At 37.7% G+C, this 20,345-nt stretch overlaps 1 protein-coding gene across 2 annotated transcripts; it reads left to right on the top strand.

The window, feature by feature from the left end:
- Positions 1 to 2,611: 2,611 nt before the first annotated feature.
- On the top strand, positions 2,612 to 17,124 carry Spase25 (Signal peptidase complex subunit Spase25). Of its 2 annotated transcripts, none has more exons than XM_071693676.1 (5): positions 2,612 to 2,765; positions 7,161 to 7,255; positions 8,322 to 8,455; positions 10,472 to 10,633; positions 15,987 to 17,124. In XM_071693676.1, exons 2-5 carry the CDS (start codon positions 7,178 to 7,180, stop codon positions 16,165 to 16,167), a joined length of 555 nt encoding a protein of 184 aa, XP_071549777.1. In that variant the 5' UTR covers positions 2,612 to 2,765; positions 7,161 to 7,177; the 3' UTR covers positions 16,168 to 17,124. The 2 variants fall into 2 exon arrangements, with proteins under 2 accessions (XP_071549777.1, XP_071549785.1); XM_071693684.1 differs by lacking the exon at positions 2,612 to 2,765 and adding an exon at positions 2,911 to 3,052.
- Positions 17,125 to 20,345: the final 3,221 nt, after the last annotated feature.

The following is a 20,345-nucleotide window of genomic DNA, read 5'->3' as shown; positions in this document are numbered from 1 at the left end:
TGGTGTCATAGCCTCATAGCAGGAAATTAACAAAGCAGGGAATAACATACAAATCGTAAGAGGAACGAAGTTTGGGGATTCAAGAGACCAGCAGGCATGGAACAGGTGTGGTGGTGTTGAAATAGGCACAGAGTCCTCTGAGGCGGAATACAAATTATGCTCATAAACATTAAAAGAATTAGGGAAAACATCGTATGATAGTTGTCTTCAATAAAGAGTAAGGTGTTAGAAGAGACACTCTATGCAGATGGCGTTCAACATAAGAAAGGTTCCTTAAAAGACAGGATAAAAAAAAACAATGAAGGAATGCGAAAAAAATCACATCTACTAGAATCACATCTACTCATTGGAGGGGTCAGCACTGCAAGCTGCCCTCCTCATAGGCAGCAGAAGCAGTCGACGGGACTCCATACATTCTTCAATCCCCAGAAGAACGGAAACTTGGGTACTTAAGATTGTTGGACTTCCCGATTTATATCTAAAAGGTTTATAAGGAAGTAATGGATGATCGCAATGGGAAGATTATACTGGCTGAAGGTAAAACATGTGCAGGATAATTGTATAGTGCGTGTAAGGATGTGGTAATTTGCCCTGGTAGTTTTATTTTGGTCTTCAAAAAATTTTCATTTACATTTCTACAATTTTGTCATCATCTACTACACCATCAGTGTTGGATGGCGAAGGAATCTTGCTACTGTAGGATCAATTAATTCTAAAAAAAAAAAAAGGTGTTCAACCTCTCTAACGAGAACAAAAGCGAAGCTACACTTTAGTAGGTTCCCACCCTACAGTCCTTACTATTGTAAATAATGTCGAATGCCAGCTAAAAAGAACATTCGATACAATAAGCTGTTGATAGTTTTGTGTCTTTGCTTTAGGAACAGAAATGTATTCATCACTCACGTATGATACAAATTGACATAAAAGCTCTTAAATGCTGAACCTATAACAGAAATGTATTCATCACTCACGTATGATACAAATTGACATAAAAGCTCTTAAATGCTAAACCTACAACAGAAATGTATTCATCACTCACGTATGATACAAATTACATAAAAGCTCTTAAATGCTGAACCTATAACCGCACTCCTTGCATCCCTACGACAGTCCATCCTATTCCTTCGGCAGTAGAACTCTAGCCATACCATCAACTTGGGTGTCTTGTGAATCCACCACACTTCCGTGCTTCGCTGATGTGCAGTCATGATTCTCATCCCAGATGGGATGGGGTGAACAGCCTCGACATCTTTAGCAACCTGAGGTTTGCTGTGCATCCCTCTCAACCGCTTCATCATCCTATCTCGCAAGCAAGCATGGTTTGAACTAGGGAAATAATCTCCTCAAAACCTCTAACTCATGCGTTACCATCTCTAAGACTCAGTCAAGTCAGCCGTTCAGCTACACACACACACACACACACACACCAGTCACAGGACCTCGGCAACACCTTCTCTCCCATGCAGCACAGCCATGGGGCTTATGCCATACCCTCCTCCTCTTGCAGCATAATAACGGCACCTTGGTAACGCCTCCTCCCTCACGTAGGGCAGCTGAGGGCCTTCTGCAAAGTTTTTTTTCGCCCTCCTGCAGTCACGAGACCCTGCAGGAAGGGGTAAAAGTAGGCATTCCCCTTCCCCCTTACTACCTCACATTTGAAGAGAGAAAAAAGAGGTTATTTAGTCCTGAAATGCAATTAAAGTGAATAACTTCAGTAACTTTTATTCAAACTAAATTTGTGCTAGCGTTTCAAGAGACAGAACGCACATTTCTTTTTTTTTTTCTTTTCAGTTGACCTGCACCGTTCAAGGTAGTTTGCTACGTACATGTTTTGTTTTTTCCTTGAGAGTATTTCTCATGGCGTCCATGCATGCAGGACAAGCAAGCAACCTTTGCAACGCTTCCTCCGTGGGGTATATCCACGTGCAAAGGCACCCTCTCATTTCTCCAGTTTACCATGGGATTTCTTCCTGATCTCTTCCCCTGCTCCTATACCAGCAGCAGGAGCTCACATTATTATGTTACCCGCGTATCTTCACCTCCTCACCACTACGAAAAGTCATACAAATGAGATTGACTCCACGACCGGGAGAGAAATCCCTGATTTTTACTGTTTGGGGATGGAAACAGGTGTCACGCGAGATCTCCCGACTTGATGTATATATGCAATTCCTTCGTTCCGCCGGAACGGAGTAGTTCACACTTTTTTTTTTCTTCTTTTTCCTTCAACCTAACCTTAAATCTTCGTTATACCTCGTGTATACTCGACTTTCAGTCCCTCTGCTTTTAGTTATCGGATATCGTTCACGGTTCCAAAGGTGGTAATCCGTAAGCAAAAACATCCTTGAAATTCACGTTATACACCTCGAACTATTCTCAAAAGGGGATTTTATTAAGTTGATGTGTAAGTCAATTTCATCTCCGATATGTATGATTTTTCATCATAAACCATGGAATATATATATTTGACAGTTCAACTTTTATATTTACTGGAATATTGACTGGAATTTAGGTTATATATATATATATATATATATATATATATATATATATATATATATATATACACATATATATGAAATACTTTAGTTATAATAGTTGTGTGTCTTAGGCTTGTAGTGTGTGGTACACTGTGGCTATGACTGTGATGGAGGAAGATACGTAGGCGCTTTTCATTGGCCGTTCGTTTGTCGACCATCCAATCAAAACGCCGGAAAGTAACTCGGCGCACTGAGCACAACAACACCGCTACCGACCTGACAGCTGTAAGTATTCCTCTCCCACTGTTTAACACTTAGATATGTGTTGTTGAGAATTGTAATGAGAGTATCCTTTAACTTTGGGTTATGGTGTGCTTTCCAGTCGCTCTCAGACGGTCACGTTTACCTGTAAATGGTATGGTCAGAGAGTGTCATGCTACCAGCTTGGATCCCACATGCATTTCTGTCCACCTGGCGATATGTTTTAGATGACTGGAACCAGCACCAGCGCAGCATTGCAGCTAGAAAGGCTGGCTACTGTAAACTAGCTGTTATTGTCCATTAAGTGGATGGTATGTTGTTAGGTGGGATGTTTACTTCGACCCCCCCCCACACTCGAGAACACCCACCTTCCTGATCTTTAAATGGTGATGGTTCATTACCCCACAAGTTAATGGAGTTAATGCTGTGACTCGTTTTGCCAGTTAGTCAGCACAGGTGGAACAAATAGTCTTTTTGTAATTAGATAATATTCATTACTGGACTCAAAGTTCTTTGAATGTTTCAGATTTGGTAATTAGATCATGTTCATTACTGGATTTACAGGTCTGAATGTTTAGTTTGGATGTGCAGCTCGTAGTTTGGTCGAGATTAGGTCTGTCTGTCTCGTTTAGTTATGAATCTTTGCTTTAATTATTGAGTTGTTTTATTCTATGCTGGTGTAGTTTTTAGAAATTACGATGGCACTTGGAGAGCATGATCTGAATCATTGTTACATTAAGCGATATAGGTATTAGTATAATATTAGGGAATATTTTGGATTAAGTAAAACTGGGTAATACGTAAAAAAATCAAAGCATATGAGGGTAATTTTCTGGTATTGTTATGATTATAGGTGATACACGGTGTAGGATTTTAGATGTAGCACCTGCAGTCCATCAATTATAAGTTTTCATAAAGCTGGTTGGGCATTTGAAGCAGAGGGAAATTGTGGAGTAAAGCACTTGGAAAAAAGATCGGAAAAAAAATCGGACACTTAAACCTTGTGCGGTCTTTAGGGCTCTTCTACCCCAACATATTAGGTTTGGCCAAGGCTGTTAGGTTCAAGTGATGCATTTGTAACACTTGTTGAAATTTTGCAAATAATGTATGAACAGGAGGGATGCTATGGCGTCCTGTCATTTTTTGATATCCTCGTGCTGTGCATGAGGACATAAGAAAAGCGACCATCATGTGAACAGATGACCAGAACATTCAGCTGTTGTTTGTTTGGATTCTGCACTGCTTCATTCAGTTCTTATGTTGATGCACAACAATACACAACTCAAAACTTGTGAAACGGTTGAAATTTACTACACTTCCTTTATCTGTGAATCATATGAGTTATACTAGGAGTGTGCTGCCAGGCATATGTATTGAGTTGCATGGTATTTTTTAATTGTTTTTGTTACAAAACTTGTCCACTAAGTGGTTTGAATGAGGGCACGTATCTCACACTGGCCTTGTTGACCTTTCCCCTTAAAACAACCAATATATGGAAAAAATTAGGCTATGACTTTAGGTGAAAGTGGAAGAGTTCCACAACAAGCATTATTGGTTTCATATTTTGCCTTGAGGTAGATGAGTTAATTCAGGAATTTTCACTGTGTATGCCATAGCCGCAGCGAACTGAGAATGAAATATGTACATATCGGCATTTGTGAATTAGTTAAATAGGGCAATATTGATGTTAGAAATGAAGATCAGGGAAATCTGAGTGATACATCATATTAGTTCAACTTCAGTTCTAGCTGAAAATTCTCAAATTTGGTATCCTGAGACTGAAGACAGTCAATTCACCTGAAATGTTTGATCATCTCCCGGTGTACTGTTCTCACTTGCTTTGTGAAAATGTAGTTTTAAAGGATGAGCTCATGAGTTTTCAAATAAGAATGCTGAAGAAAGTTGCTTTGAATGCATTTTTTTTTAGCAGCATCACTTAGTAGATTAAGGCAGATGACAGCATCAATATTTAATGTAATTCTGATGTAGCACTGAAAGTAAAGATAGATCTTGGCACCATGAGAAAATTTGGTTATATTATCCTTGCATCTGTTGATTTTCATGTTTTTCTTTATTTTACATTATTTAGCATCATATTTTCACATCCTCAAAGCCCTACGTACCTTCAAGTTCTTTATTGTTATAGTATGGAAAAGAACTTCAAACTACAACCTGATTGTATGAAAGTGTTCCACTAAATTTGGGATTACAACCCTATTTTATGAAAATATTCCACTACTTGTAAACCATGTTTTGGAACATCAGTATCAAAGTTAATAGTGCTTTAGAACATCAGTATTGGAGAGAGTTAATAACACCTCTCCAGTGTTGCATTTTTATTTACAGCATTACATTTAAGTACGTATGATTTGCATATTCATTATCAGAAAAAATTTTCTGCAAAGGACCATTAAAAATAATCCATTCATCCGTGAAAATTATGTTAATGTGAAACAATACATGTATAATACCAGACATAGCAGAAATCATTTGAAATTACTGTGTAATTTCCTTTATATGTAAAGTATATGAATTGTGACATCCATATGCTTTGCTCAAATTGGTGGGTGAATATAAACACTACATAACTTTATTTTCTTTAGTAAGCCTTTTCATTTATTGAGTTGCATGGTAATGGCAGAATATTCCTTCAGTCTTCAGATTTTGTTCCTGTGTAAGAGTTTGCTTGTATCACAAGAAGGAAACCCATAGTAATATTAAAGGTGTCATGAACAAACTAAAGATTACAATTTTACCATCATGACAATGGTCTGCATGTTTTGCAAAAACAAGCAACAGCTATAACTGAATGTACTTCCAATGAAACAATCAAAAATTTAATTATGTCAGCTGGTTTATGTAGCTGTTTTATTTAATGGATGCATAAGTTGACATGAAAATAGAAGTAGTGTCAAACTTGCTGGTAGACAAATCCTCAACTATAGCAGAAATCTGAAAGTCTAAAATTTATAGTGGTGGTATGAAATTAGTACTTCATTGCTCTAGTTAAGCCAAACTGTAAATTGTAATGGGGCATAAACATATCTTAAAGTTTAAGCATCCTTTTCAAAAGCAGACATAAATTGGCATCTTCATGTAATATAATCATTGGGTGGGTTTGTCAGTCAAAATAAGTAGCTTATCTCAAACTAGTTAATATGTTACACCTCACGATACATTGTCTGTTCTGAATAAGGCAGTACAGATTTAGAAATTGGTCCAAAATGCTCAATAACAGGCAACAGTAGAGGGCACTTGTAAATGCAATATCTTTTTGGCATCCAAAGTATCACTATGAGGCAGAACTAATTATTGGTTGGTTTCGACTAAAACAGTTGTTTAGTACTGGAAATGCACAACTTCACATTGCAGTCTGACCAACATTTTTTTTTACATTAACTGCCCTGTGAAAATGTACATTTTTTGTTTTAGTTGGGGAAGAAAGTCTAAACTTCAAACAAATATTCACATTCTTGATAGTATACAATCTCTTGGCATGATTCTGAATTGTGATTAAGTTCAGTGAGTGAACTGATATCAAGGGAAATGGACAACATAATGCTCTACATTAGGTTGTTTTGTCGTTTGGGTAACACCTTATGGTGTCATGCAGTGTCTAAAGAGGAACTCCTGGTTCATGGTAGTAATAATGTTAGTGATGACCAGTAAAACAAAACCAAAACAGGAGTAAACTTTTTAATTTTCAAAAATAGCTTGTTTTACATAATGCCTTCTTGTGATCATTAGCATTCAATGTATGTATATCAAAAGTACCTCCATTCCTGATTCCATGGGTTGTTTCAGGTGCAAACTTTAAAATCTTTCATGCATATCCCTAGTGTGTTAAAGTGAAACATAGACATCCAATCTAATAAAAAAAAAGCTACTTTATTTTTTCACATTGCACAGTTATTTAATTCATCAGATGTCTCCATCCACACCATGGTATGTACACTGGTTGCTCCCATTTCATCCCCATCTATTGGTTTTAAAGATTGGAGAGTATTCATTGCATTCAAGGAAAGCACATAAGGATAGGGATAAGCAGAGACTCTTGCCATCGCCACCCTCTTGATGGGAATTCCAGGAAGGAATGGGCATCAGAGAGTATTTGTTGTGATTGACTAAGTGTATTTTATTGTATAAATTCTAAGAAGTGTTTTGTGTGTATGTATTCATGAGGTTTATACTCCTTAATTTATATTTTGTTTTAAAACTCGTACTCTTGGTAAGAATGCCGTTAGAAAAAGCAAAGCTTTGGATAATTTTGTATGAAGAGGAACAATGTTTTGAGGAAGGTAGCATTGCTTTTATATTCTTGCTAAGTATTTATGCAGGCCTTCAGCTACAAATTTGTATTGAGAAACCTGAAATATCTTGTAATGTTGTTGTTTTACAATGTACGTTTCTATTTTATAGACAAATACCTTGAGATAATGGAGGAAAACCCACCAAAAGTGAACAAATGGGATGGAAATGCCCTCAAAAATGCACTGGATGATGCAGTGAAAGATGTAAGTATATTTCATCTTTTTGAAAACATCAGGATTGATCATTAGTATAATTATGTAGAATTTCTTTTAGTTCTATTATATGTAAACTTTTTCTTCGCATTTATTGTGTTTTTACTTAATGAAATCATTTTTATGCACATCAGTGGTTATAAAGCAGTATGAAAAATATTTAAGCTTTAGATAATGTAAACTAGCTTAACTGTTTAGATAAGTTGAATTAATTAAGAAATATAGAATTAAGTTGAAACATTAAGCTTTTATAGACATATTTTGATTATTGATGTTAGTACTAAAACACAAACATCTTGAAAGTGTTGAAGTAATTCATAAGTATGAAATTAGGATGAAACTGATAAAAATTTAAAAAAGCGTTTTAATACTGGTGTTAGTGCTAACACACAAACATTCTCAAAAGTTTAAAAACTTTATTTACAGCTGTCTTCTTGGCAGTATTGGTGATAATGGTTCTACAAAATTCAGAACTTGTAGTTGCATTACAAGTTAGATTGACCAAACCATTAATTTGTATTATTAATAGTTAACGATACACCCTTTCATTCACAAGCGTTATCAAATTTTACCTCTGATTCAGTCGGTAGTTAGATTTTCTAGTTAGAAGCTTTGAGTAATGAATAGAGGTTAATGAATTTTTCCTCCTTTGTAACCCTTTGAGTGCATTACATTATGGCACTTGTTATAATGTAACCCATTGAATGCAATGGGCATAGTGAATATTAATGTGAATTTTGTAATCTTCCCATAATATAAGAATGGTATTACGTAATAGGAATCACATCATTTAATTGTTGGAGACAGTAATGTCTCTTTTATACCAGATTTAAAATGATCTTGTTTGACATATGCAAAAGATTGTAATATTTTCATTGCTTGATTAAAAATACATGTTTTTGTTGGGCTTTTCCTCTTGAAAGTATGAAAATGGTCAGTGGACAAAGTATGTGGGCAAAATTCTTCTCATACTATCCAGGTCTGAATATGGTATAAAACAGAGAACGTGGAAGGGAATTATCTTAAAAGAGTAATGTTTTCCTTACCTTCTTTCCAGGTATTGCTGTCACGGTTCAGCTATGTTGAGAGCCATAAACTACTTGATGGACGACTTATGATATCATCTGTGGCTGTGGGATTCTCTTTCTTTGCTCTTGTTTGGGACTGGCTTTATCCTTTCCCTCAGTCCAGGTAAGAAGTTTATCATGGTTCATAAACTGTTTGACCATTTAAAAATCACACAGTTTGCTATACATCATTTTGAAACATTTGGTAAAAACTAATAAAAAATCACTTATAAGACTGCCAGTTTATTATTAGGAAATGTTGAAAACTGACTTAAGTTTAGGCTTTTGTGCAATGGCTAATGTTTGTGAACATTGGTCACCTGATTTAAAAAGTGGTATTTTTTGTACACTTTAAGGTTATATGTTTGGTGTGTGAATTAGGGAGAGTATTTAATAGGAGCAAGTGATAATGTGTAAAAATGGGGCAAGATAGGATGGGCTGAGTATGAATTTGAAGGGAGGGAACATGGTGGAGTTGATGTGCTTTAAGTATCTGAGAGTGGACATAGGAGCCAAAATAAGTCACAGGGTGGGAGATGGAGCAGAATTCCTGTGTGCATTGAATACTGTGTGGAAGACGAAGGAATTGTTTTTAGTGCTGTAGATGGATATGTTTGAAGGCATAATAGTCATGCTTGTTTTGGGTGGATGTGAGTCCAGGAATTTGAATGGACAAGAAAGGAAGAGGATGGATGTGTTTGAAATTATATTCCAACAGACAGCATGGGGTAAGGAAAGTTGATCATGTAAAGAATGACTGTACAAAAGCAAGGTGTGGTTGCAAGTACGGTCTGGTTGAGAGAGCTGACCAGGGTGTGGTGAAGTGGTATGGATGTATGGAGAGAATGAGAGGAAAACTAACTTAGAATGACATAGAAGTGGAGGGGGTGAGTGAGAGCAGAAGACTGAGAAAGAATTGAAAGGATGGAGTGAAAGAGGCTTTGAGTTGCAGGTGCCTAATCTTTCAGTTTGTTGAGAAACATGGATGGGATAAAGTAGATTGAAGTGACTTCATACATGTGGAGGTGACATACTGTCATACTTTTTAGATTCCCTCCACAGCTGTTTTACCTCCACCCTGCACTATCTCTCTATTACTTCTAAAACCCCAACTTAGTGATAGGTTTGGTTATTAATATCATATTGACACTGAGTTATTAATTGTAGCTTGAAGTCATTTGTGATGATGGTGGTGCTTTTAGTACCACTGTTATTGAAATATTATTAAAACAAAAAATCAAATGTAATTTTTAGCACAGATGTTAATGAAAAACTATATTTTTTCTGAGTTAGGATTAATGTTAATGGTTTATACTCTTTTACTCATCAACCAGTGCTCAAAAAGTCTTGCAGACTCTAAATCTTTTCCTTTGTGGTTTGAAAGGTATAGTGAAGAAAAATTTATAAAGGAAAGTAAAATACAAAAATGACAGAATTATTCCTTGGAAAAGGATGGTTGGTGTTATCAGAATAAAGTTCAGCAGCAAACATTGGATAACACAGTGACATGGTATTTACCTGTGAAAAATTGGCATTTTTCCATTAACATCAGTACAGTAAACCCTCGATTTAACAGACTAATCGAGTAGGGGGGTCTGTTGATGTCGAAACTCTGTTAAATTGAGAATGTAACCTATGGGCCATTTTTTCTCATACAATGTACAGTAATACAGTGTACAGATCATACACTTTCTTTCAACTCCTCAATTACTTGATGGCATTTTGAATTAAAAGAATTGCAAAATTATTTAACATAGTCACAATTCTCTATACAACCTGACTGCATGGTAGCTTGAGGCAGACTGAGACCAAAACAGAACGATTATACCCTACACTGCCAAATGGGTATAGGGCTGCATTTGAGTTTTTTTTTTATTAGTAATTAATGTAATATTGTTTGCCCGGTCTGTTAAATCCAAAATCTGTTGAATCAAGGGTTTACTGTATATCCAGTTGCCTTCTAAGTCTGTCTCATTAGAAGACCAAAAGATGCCTCAGTTTTTCCATCTCATTTGACTCGTATGCCATTTTCTTCATTTTGAGCATTGTGGCATGAAGAGAATCTTGCTATGAAAACTTTGTTGCCTGATGTGAGTGAATTGGATTAATATATTTTTATTTACTATTGATGGCTTGTTAGGACAGTAATGTGTGTGTGTGTGGTGGCATACTTCATCATGATGGGAGTCCTGACTTGGTACACTACCTACCTTGAACGTGGAATCTTCTGCACAGCCCTAAACAAAGATGCTGCGGGGATAGATCCAGATGATGTGTGGAATGCCTCCTCTTCTCTTAAGAGGTAAACTTTGGTTTTGTGAAATTTCTTAATTTTATTATAAAAATGGCATTGTGACTGGTAGTGAAAAGCTCAATAAGATTGAAAGGAAAAATGCATTGAAGTTAGTGTTATGGATATTCTGGAAAAGCTTTTGGAGGTTGGATGAAACAGAAAAAATGTAGGTACAGTTTTTTGTATGCATGAATTGTAATATTGCTTGATGAAAAACAAGAATGATACGGTAACATGAAAATGACAGGATTTGTTTAGGAAAGGAATTAAATATGCTGTAGAACACCCTTGATGGACTAAGTGATGTAAAGTAGTCCCCTTCCAAGGTAATGGAATTTCTGTAACTGGAAGGTTTTACCCAAATTTTCCTGATTGTATAGATTTACCACATATTATTTATTTTTTTTATTTTTTTTTTTTTTTATACTTTGTCGCTGTCTCCCGCGTTTGCGAGGTAGCGCAAGGAAACAGACGAAAGAAATGGCCCAACCCCCCCCCCCCCCCATACACATGTACATACACACGTCCACACACGCAAATATACATACCTACACACCTTTCCATGGTTTACCCCAGACGCTTCACATGCCCTGATTCACTCCACTGACAGCACGTCAACCCCTGTATACCACATCGCTCCAATTCACTCTATTCCTTGCCCTCCTTACACCCTCCTGCATGTTCAGGCCCCGATCACACAAAATCTTTTTCACTCCATCTTTCCACCTCCAATTTGGTCTCCCTCTTCTCCTCGTTCCCTCCACCTCCGACACATATATCCTCTTGGTCAATCTTTCCTCACTCATTCTCTCCATGTGACCAAACCATTTCAAAACACCCTCTTCTGCTCTCTCAACCACGCTCTTTTTATTTCCACACATCTCTCTTACCCTTACGTTACTTACTCGATCAAACCACCTCACACCACACATTGTCCTCAAACATCTCATTTCCAGCACATCCATCCTCCTGCGCACAACTCTATCCATAGCCCACGCCTCGCAACCATACAACATTGTTGGAACCACTATTCCTTCAAACATACCCATTTTTGCTTTCCGAGATACTGTTCTCGACTTCCACACATTTTTCAAGGCTCCCAAAATTTTCGCCCCCTCCCCCACCCTATGATCCACTTCCGCTTCCATGGTTCCATCCGCTGACAGATCCACTCCCAGATATCTAAAACACCTCACTTCCTCCAGTTTTTCTCCATTCAAACTCACCTCCCAATTGACTTGACCCTCAACCCTACTGTACCTAATAACCTTGCTCTTATTCACATTTACTCTTAACTTTCTTCTTCCACACACTTTACCAAACTCAGTCACCAGCTTCTGCAGTTTCTCACATGAATCAGCCACCAGCGCTGTATCATCAGCGAACAACAACTGACTCACTTCCCAAGCTCTCTCATCCCCAACAGACTTCATACTTGCCCCTCTTTCCAGGACTCTTGCATTTACCTCCCTAACAACCCCATCCATAAACAAATTAAACAACCATGGAGACATCACACACCCCTGCCGCAAACCTACATTCACTGAGAACCAATCACTTTCCTCTCTTCCTACACGTACACATGCCTTACATCCTCGATAAAAACTTTTCACTGCTTCTAACAACTTGCCTCCCACACCATATATTCTTAATACCTTCCACAGAGCATCTCTATCAACTCTATCATATGCCTTCTCCAGATCCATAAATGCTACATACAAATCCATTTGCTTTTCTAAGTATTTCTCACATACATTCTTCAAAGCAAACACCTGATCCACACATCCTCTACCACTTCTGAAACCGCACTGCTCTTCCCCAATCTGATGCTCTGTACATGCCTTCACCCTCTCAATCAATACCCTCCCATATAATTTACCAGGAATACTCAACAAACTTATACCTCTGTAATTTGAGCACTCACTCTTATCCCCTTTGCCTTTGTACAATGGCACTATGCACGCATTCCGCCAATCCTCAGGCACCTCACCATGAGTCATACATACATTAAATAACCTTACCAACCAGTCAACAATACAGTCACCCCCTTTTTTAATAAATTCCACTGCAATACCATCCAAACCTGCTGCCTTGCCGGCTTTCATCTTCCGCAAAGCTTTTACTACCTCTTCTCTGTTTACCAAATCATTTTCCCTAACCCTCTCACTTTGCACACCACCTCGACCAAAACACCCTATATCTGCCACTCTGTCATCAGACACATTCAACAAACCTTCAAAATACTCATTCCATCTCCTTCTCACATCACCACTACTTGTTATCACCTCCCCATTTACGCCCTTCACTGAAGTTCCCATTTGCTCCCTTGTCTTACGCACCCTATTTACCTCCTTCCAGAACATCTTTTTATTCTCCCTAAAATTTACTGATAGTCTCTCACCCCAACTCTCATTTGCCCTTTTTTTCACCTCTTGCACCTTTCTCTTGACCTCCTGTATATTATTTATACTTTTGTATTTTAAGGAAAAAATACTTAGATATACAAAGCTTAAAAGGAAGGTGTAAAGTCTTGTGAAACATACCAGGGTATACAAAGCTGGAAAGATGTAGTAAATTCTTGTGAAAAAATACTACAGTTCTTGCCTGTTCATGATTTTATACCTATGAGATTTTGTCAAAATGTAAGGGTTAGCACACATTGCTCACCACATGTCTAGCTTTTCTCCTCTGTGCCATCTTTCAGTTGTGAATTCAAGGTTCATCACATCTGGTCAATCTATGAAGCTTTGTGGTGGATAATTGTGACTAAGTAGTTCAGTCATACAGTGCTAGGACTTTTTTTTTTAGGGCTGCTGCAAAACTTCATGTTTGTACTCGATATGGGATTTGGGTAAGATTGGCTCTTTTGGGGCTGAGAAGGCCCTCAGAAATTCTATAGTTCCTTCCATCCTCTGATAGTCGTACAGGTTTGTTGAAGGTGACTTCTCGTGTGTTTTATTATCACTTGTAGGTGAGGCCTGGAAACACTGGGTGCCAGATATGTGCATATATGTATGTACACCTTAGTGTAATCCTGCTGTCCCAGGAGTTCCTTTTGTCTTCGATATTGGGCTCCCATGTTGCTGAGGAAGCTGACCATGTATGAGGTAAAGGCCTCATTTGCTCACATCCATTCTTTAGTTGTCTTGTGTATTGCAGTAAAACCAGAGGCTCCTCTCCACAACTTGGCCACCACAGACCTTTGCCGTCAATTCCCGTGGCTGCTTCATATGCTGTGGCTCAGTCCATTGACTTCAAGGACTTGCTACTCAATTGCTTTGCACTTTTTGCAGATAGATGCTCACAAATCACATTTTATGATCTTTTGTCGCAAATGGTGGATGTGGCCAGCTTCCTGAGTGAGTGCTGCAGGAGCCTCATAGGATAGGACTCCTAGGGCAAGAAGGTACAGTAAGGTAACACATCTTGCTGCACATTTGCCCCACATAGACACACACACACACAACCCACTTGGTGGATGTGATAGGCTTCTTGAATACTGCAAGAGCCCCATAGATCAAAGAAATTCCTTGGCCAAGAATGTAAGGTAAGGTATATATGAGAGTTATACTTCACAATGCTTTTATGGACAAAGTAAACAATGAAGAGAATGTTAGCTGGAAATGGCAAGCTAGTTGGTATTTGGAAACCATAAAGAAAGGTGTTTAAAGTTTGGCATTCCTTCTTCAACAGGAAAAGCCTTTTTAGACAATTCGTTGATGGTTGACAAAGCCGTACAATATGTTAACCCATATCACTTGAAGAGTAGATCTACCCCAACATGTGACACCTGCAACTGCAATATGACCCAAAAAATGCCAAAAAATTAAGGGGTCGACAATGAATTATATGAATGTTAGAGATAAAGGCTTAAGAGAAAATTTAGCTAGTTATGTTAATACTTCCCATGTATTCCCTGCGTGTCGTAGAAGGCGACTAAAAGGGGAGGGAGCGGGCGGCTGGAAATCCTCCCCTCTCTTTTTTTTTTTTTTTTTAATTTTCCAAAAGAAGGAACAGAGAACGAGGCCGGGTGAGGATATTCCCTCCGAGGCCCAGTCCTCTGTTCTTAACGCTACCTTGCTAACGCGGGAAATGGCGAATAGTTTGAAAGAAAGATGTTAATGTAAACAGATTGATCAGCTTTTTAGAGGGAAGCCAAAATATATAATTCCATATAGGTAATTTTGAGTTTTTGGATTTATTCTTATGGTAAAAAGCACTTGTTAAACGTTAGGTTCCAACATTTTACAAATCCCACAAATCCTTCGTTAGTTACATACTCCAAAGCCAAGACAGACAACTTGGCTTCAAAGGAGGACTTATAACACATATACCGTACATTTATGGACACTGAAATATATGAAATATGACAAACATTGTGTCCTTAAAACTGCTCAACAGTTGCTGGCTTTACCACTTGCCCTCCCAGATACTTTCTTCAACTGCAGATCCTTACCAGTGCATCCAACACCTATTTGTGTGGATTCTTGCATACTTTTATGCAGGTATGATATAATTGCTTGCAGGAAAAACATCAGAGGGGAAAAGTGGATTTTAAAGTTTGAAAACTTTTGCTTTCTGTGAGCATTTTTTGTTTTCTTGCCTAGACCTGTTACTGATGATTGTAGCTTTTGTGTTGACACACATAACTTGCAGGTAATGAGCTGCCTGGGGGATTAGTCCCATGGATTGAGTTGAGTTGGTGACATAACTAAAATAGACTGATTGGTTGAAGACAGGCCTTAAAATGAGTGATCTGCCATAATCATTGTATAGCGGTTAGCAACAAATAGGGAAAACTACTGCTTCACCTGTTAGATAAGTAGTTAGAAGGATCTAACCCCTAGATACCTTGTGTCTCTTTGCTCATGGGACTGATATCCTACACTTTTTAGTATTTTATACATTTTCTTTCATTCCCAAAATACAGTGAAATTGCTGCTAAACTGGGTGAGAAAATGTTTAAGTACAATAAAAGAGTGCAACTTGGTAGACCAAATGACATACATTCAGAGGCCACGTGAGGTTGTGCACGTTAGAATCCTGGTTGTGGCAGTCGGTCTGTAGGCAACCCAGCTGTTTCTCCTTCCCTTAGGGTTGGTTGGTAAATTAGGTACCTGGATTAGGCTAGGGTATTTATATGTGCAGCGTTAATATGATGTCCTTGATTAGGTTACTGATTTCCCTTTGCCATATTAGCTTGCATAAAAAAAAGTAATTTGTATGTTACCAAAGATAAGAGAATGTTAACCCTTCATTCATAAAAGGCTCAAGGTTGTGAATATGGATTGTAACTTAAAATTATTATATGTATTTTCCGGTTTTTAACTTAAAATTAATATATATATATATATATTTGCAGGTTTGACAACAAGTACCACCTTCGTCTTACCCAGAAAACTGGTAAGACAGGGAAGGCCAAAGAGGCCCGTGTTGTTCTCACCATTGAGAACTTTTTTGATGAAACTGGCAAACTTTTGTATGGGTCTGTGGCCAAAGAAGTTCTTCGTTTACATTCTGATGTAGAGCATAAGAAGAATTAGCTCAGGCTTTCAAAATCAGAATAATTAGGAGTGTATCTGGTGAAATGTTTACATCAGCACTATCTTTTTCTCTGTGTGCATTACTTGAAAATTTAATTCCCAGTTATAGTAGCTTGAAACTCTAAGCAGGTCATCATGAGTAAACATAGAAAAAAAAATCCTATTAACAAGGTACTTACTAGGTACCTATTTTGTTGCAAGGATCCTGCAGGAATTGTAATTATTAAGTCAATTACCATAGGTGGTTTATTTATATATATATTTGTAATTGTAATTAGATTTTCCAAAACTCTTAAGGTCTTGCATATTATTTAGAGTATGACACCCGTATTTTTGGTGATTCAACTTTAGAAATCAGTCAAAAGCAGTAATTTGGGTTTGCATTTGGATTTCATGTCTTTAGGAATTGTCATGACTTCAGCTCCCAGTATTACTGATAGAAAATATAAGCACATTGCCTCTTTCTTCCTTAGTAATAATGTATTGAGGAGAATATTTAGTTTTTCTGGGGGATTTATTAACTTGTAAATTGTTAAGGATGAAATTTTTTTTTCCTGGTTCATATCTTCAAAACTGCACATCTAAGATTAGCTATATCCATGTGACATAAAAGTAAATGACAAAGCTAGTTTATTTCATGATTCATTTAAGATCTGATGATGACAAGTGTACTTGATCACCTACATCTAGTGTACTTCTTTAGTGCACATCTTGTCAATGATTATGTGAATTTAGTTGAATTTGTTCATTACAGTATTATATCTGCTCCTGTTCTGAAATGTAAGAGTTGTAAGTGGTTACTGACATCCGAAGGATTTATTTTTTTACTTGGAATTTGGTATTGGCTGAGGCCCAGTGGGTAATTCACTTTCATGTTGATTTTGTTAGATTAGTGAATAATGTTGAATGTTTGAACTGGTGTTGATTGTCTTAATCTATAAAAAAAATCTTTGGAAATCTTGTTTTAGTTCAAAACCTTGAATGAATTTGGCTGAAATAAGAGGATGTATTTGTGCAAAAAAGAGTTTATGTGCAGCTATAGTTAATTTGGAAAGAAGCCTTATATAGGCTTTAATGAGGGCGGAAATATTAATATCCATTTGCAAAAGTAACTAATATGTGCCCTTTTATTTTACCACAACAAATTTATTTTTTTTTTTTCAAAGCAGCCAGGTTGATGTATGTAGGTGGACAACCATTAAACTGTTGTAACCTCTCAGTGTTATGGGACCAGACAACCTCACCTGCATCACCCATGTCTATTTCTGGACTAGTAATTAATATTATTTATGTTACTAAATTTATCCTTCAAGGTAGCGGAGTACAATTTCTGCCCTTGGATATGCTGTGGGTTGCTAGAGATGACTAACTAGCAGCAGCAAGGGTCTGGAAACCTTCCTCTCTCGAATTTTCACTTTCCAAATATGGAAGCAGAGGAGCCAAGTGTAAATTAGATCTCTTTAAGGATCATAACGGTGTCTGAATGTGCTTGGATGTAACCAGGAAGAAAAGGGAAAGATATGTATTAAGTTTGATAAGAGAAACATTGATGTTCTGTTCTAAACTGAGATAATTTGATAAAAGGGATAGAATAGTTCAAGAATGTTCAGAGGGTAAATTTTAAGTTCAGTGATGGGGAAGAGCAAAAGTAATGGTGCATATGAAAAAATAACTAATATAAGAGTGATTTTAAGACTGGTGTAGGTTAGAAGCAAGTTGGTAATGAGAGGTGGGTGATTGTCCATGATTATGCACCTGGTAGTGAGGAGTGAAGAAAGGAGTCCTTTTTGGGAGGAGCTAAATTAGTGTTTTGGCAGTTTCCATGCAAGGGATGAAATTGTGGTGTTAAGTGTCTGAATGAAAGAGTGGGTTATGTAACAACTGAGGGTATAACTGGTGCATGTCGTCCCCCGTACTGATGAAAACTGGTAAGTTTTTGTTATACACTGAAAGTGTTTGTAGTGTTGGGGAGATGAGTGTTGCCTATAATGCACATGGAAAAAGATAACTCGTGTGTTGGGGAGTGTAGTTTTAGATGGATAGTCTTGTTGGGGTGTGTTTTAAGATAGAAGTGGGAGGACAGTGGCTTAGTGCAACTGGGTCATGAATTATCATTGCTTGGTTTGTTGGAGAAGGAAGAATCTCTGAGTAAAGAATGAAGTTTGAGGTAAAGGTAAATTTTGTATCCCTGTTTGGGGACTGATGGTTAGTTATAGGGGTTTGAATGGGAAGAACTGAGTTTGGAGCCTACTGAGGTGAGTCTGTCTTAAAATTATTTTTGTTGCGGTTGTGCAGGTGCTGAATGTATGTGTTTGTAAGGCAGCCAGTGACTGTTCTCAATGCTGTTATGTGTGGTTTATAGCTTTACTGATTCCTTTTGTGACTAGGTGGATGTCCAAGATTGTGAAATGTAGATCATCTAGGTTGGAGAGGATTAAGTGTTTGTAAAGTATACAATGAAGATTTTTTTCTTTGTCTAGATCAGGTTTCAGTAGGTATTCTAATGGTGTTTATGTTTTTGGTGTAGGGAGTAAATTTTTATGAGTATGTCATGTGGTTCCTAGTATGGTTGGAGTTTTGTTGAATGGGAGTGGTTGATTGTCTCCATCACTCTGACGAGGCCTGCTAGACCAAAATGCAGAGCAACTTGATGGAAACATCGCAAGGAACATTCTCAAATGGAGCTGCAGCGAGAAAATGCCTGAGTGGCCAGTCCTCCGTGGGCTGGTTATGCCCTGCATGACTCTTCTCATGCTGATGTCCTGTTGCAGAAGTACTACAAGAAACCCCACAGTTTCGCTCTAGGTTCCATTAGAAACCAGAACTCGTTAAGGAAACAAAATGTCAGCTTCCAACTATGAAATTCCTTTCACACTATTTGCCCCAAAAGTCCAACTGACTCCATACAGCAAGTATTGCCAAGTCAACATTTATCACAACACTAGGTCTCACCCTTTACAGACACCCCGAAGAAGGATGCCAGCTCAGAACGTCATCATTAACACGATCACATCTGTAGGTGCCAGGATGGTTACAAATGTGTCTGAGGTTAAAAAGGTGACTGAAAACTTTCGTGGTGATGCAGACAGATTATGTTGGATGAGCAAGTGTTCTAACATGCACAAACCTTTCTTCTGCTTCTTTTCATCTATAATTATTCTCCTTTGAATTCTACTAATTTCTGTCGTAGATCTTCATTTGCTTTTCTCATCACATGCACCATTGTTTTAAGCTTTCTACTTACAACTTTATATTTCAAGGCCTTTTACATACATTCATTGTTATTTTCTAGAGTACTGGGCTCTTCTAAACGAAATACTTTAAACTTTCATTCTACCATGACCTCTCTGTGCACCAATGCATACAGTGCTGCTGGCAGTTGATTTGGAGGGAGAGGTCGGTGGGATGGTGTCTTCTGCTTTGCTATTCTATTTCAGCTACTACTTCTAGGCCACCAAAACAGATAACTTTACAATGGACAGTCATGTCTCCTGCTATCCACCCTTTCCATATGCTAATGCAGTCTCTATTGACAAAGAATACATGGAAGACCTAACCACCACACAAGTATGTCAAGAACATGCACCTCCACCAAGACACCCAAAAATCTCATAAATATCAAGCACAGTATCATCCTAACAACATAGGAAATGATAGCCAACAAAAATACTTTCATGCAAAGGATACTTTGGTGGTCCACATCGCTGTCCTCATTCCTATTCATGTCAGATTACCAACATCCATAACACTGAATAAGTTTGAAAAGTATCTATTCTCGGTACCAAGTCAGAGAGACTTTATCATCTCAAGATACATCTTGTTTTACAAAACCTACCACTAAAAGATTAAACATTCTCAACCCAAATTCTCGACACTGCTGCCTACACTTGTTATTTTTTTGGGGGGGATGGTCACATTAGGAAGGAAACTAAACAGCGAAAGGGAAGTTTTGAAATAAAGTGAGAGTATATATCAGTGTAAGTCTTGTTTAGTGTTTGGGGAAGTATTCTGGAAACGTATTTTTGCTGCCTTTTTACATTACCCGACAGGCTTAGGGGGGTGTATGTAATGGTATTTCGTGTTAGGTAATGGGAGGAAATTAGCTGAGCTAAGGTAATTCAAATATTGTCATTGTATGCACAGATGGATGATGGCTGGCCCAGGCTTGAGTTTTCACG

Source organism: Panulirus ornatus, chromosome 4 (genome assembly GCF_036320965.1).
Source record: "Panulirus ornatus isolate Po-2019 chromosome 4, ASM3632096v1, whole genome shotgun sequence".
Taxonomy (NCBI): domain Eukaryota; kingdom Metazoa; phylum Arthropoda; class Malacostraca; order Decapoda; family Palinuridae; genus Panulirus; species Panulirus ornatus.
The sequence above is the reverse complement of the archived record's forward strand: the minus strand, read 5'-3'. Positions and strand labels throughout refer to the sequence as shown.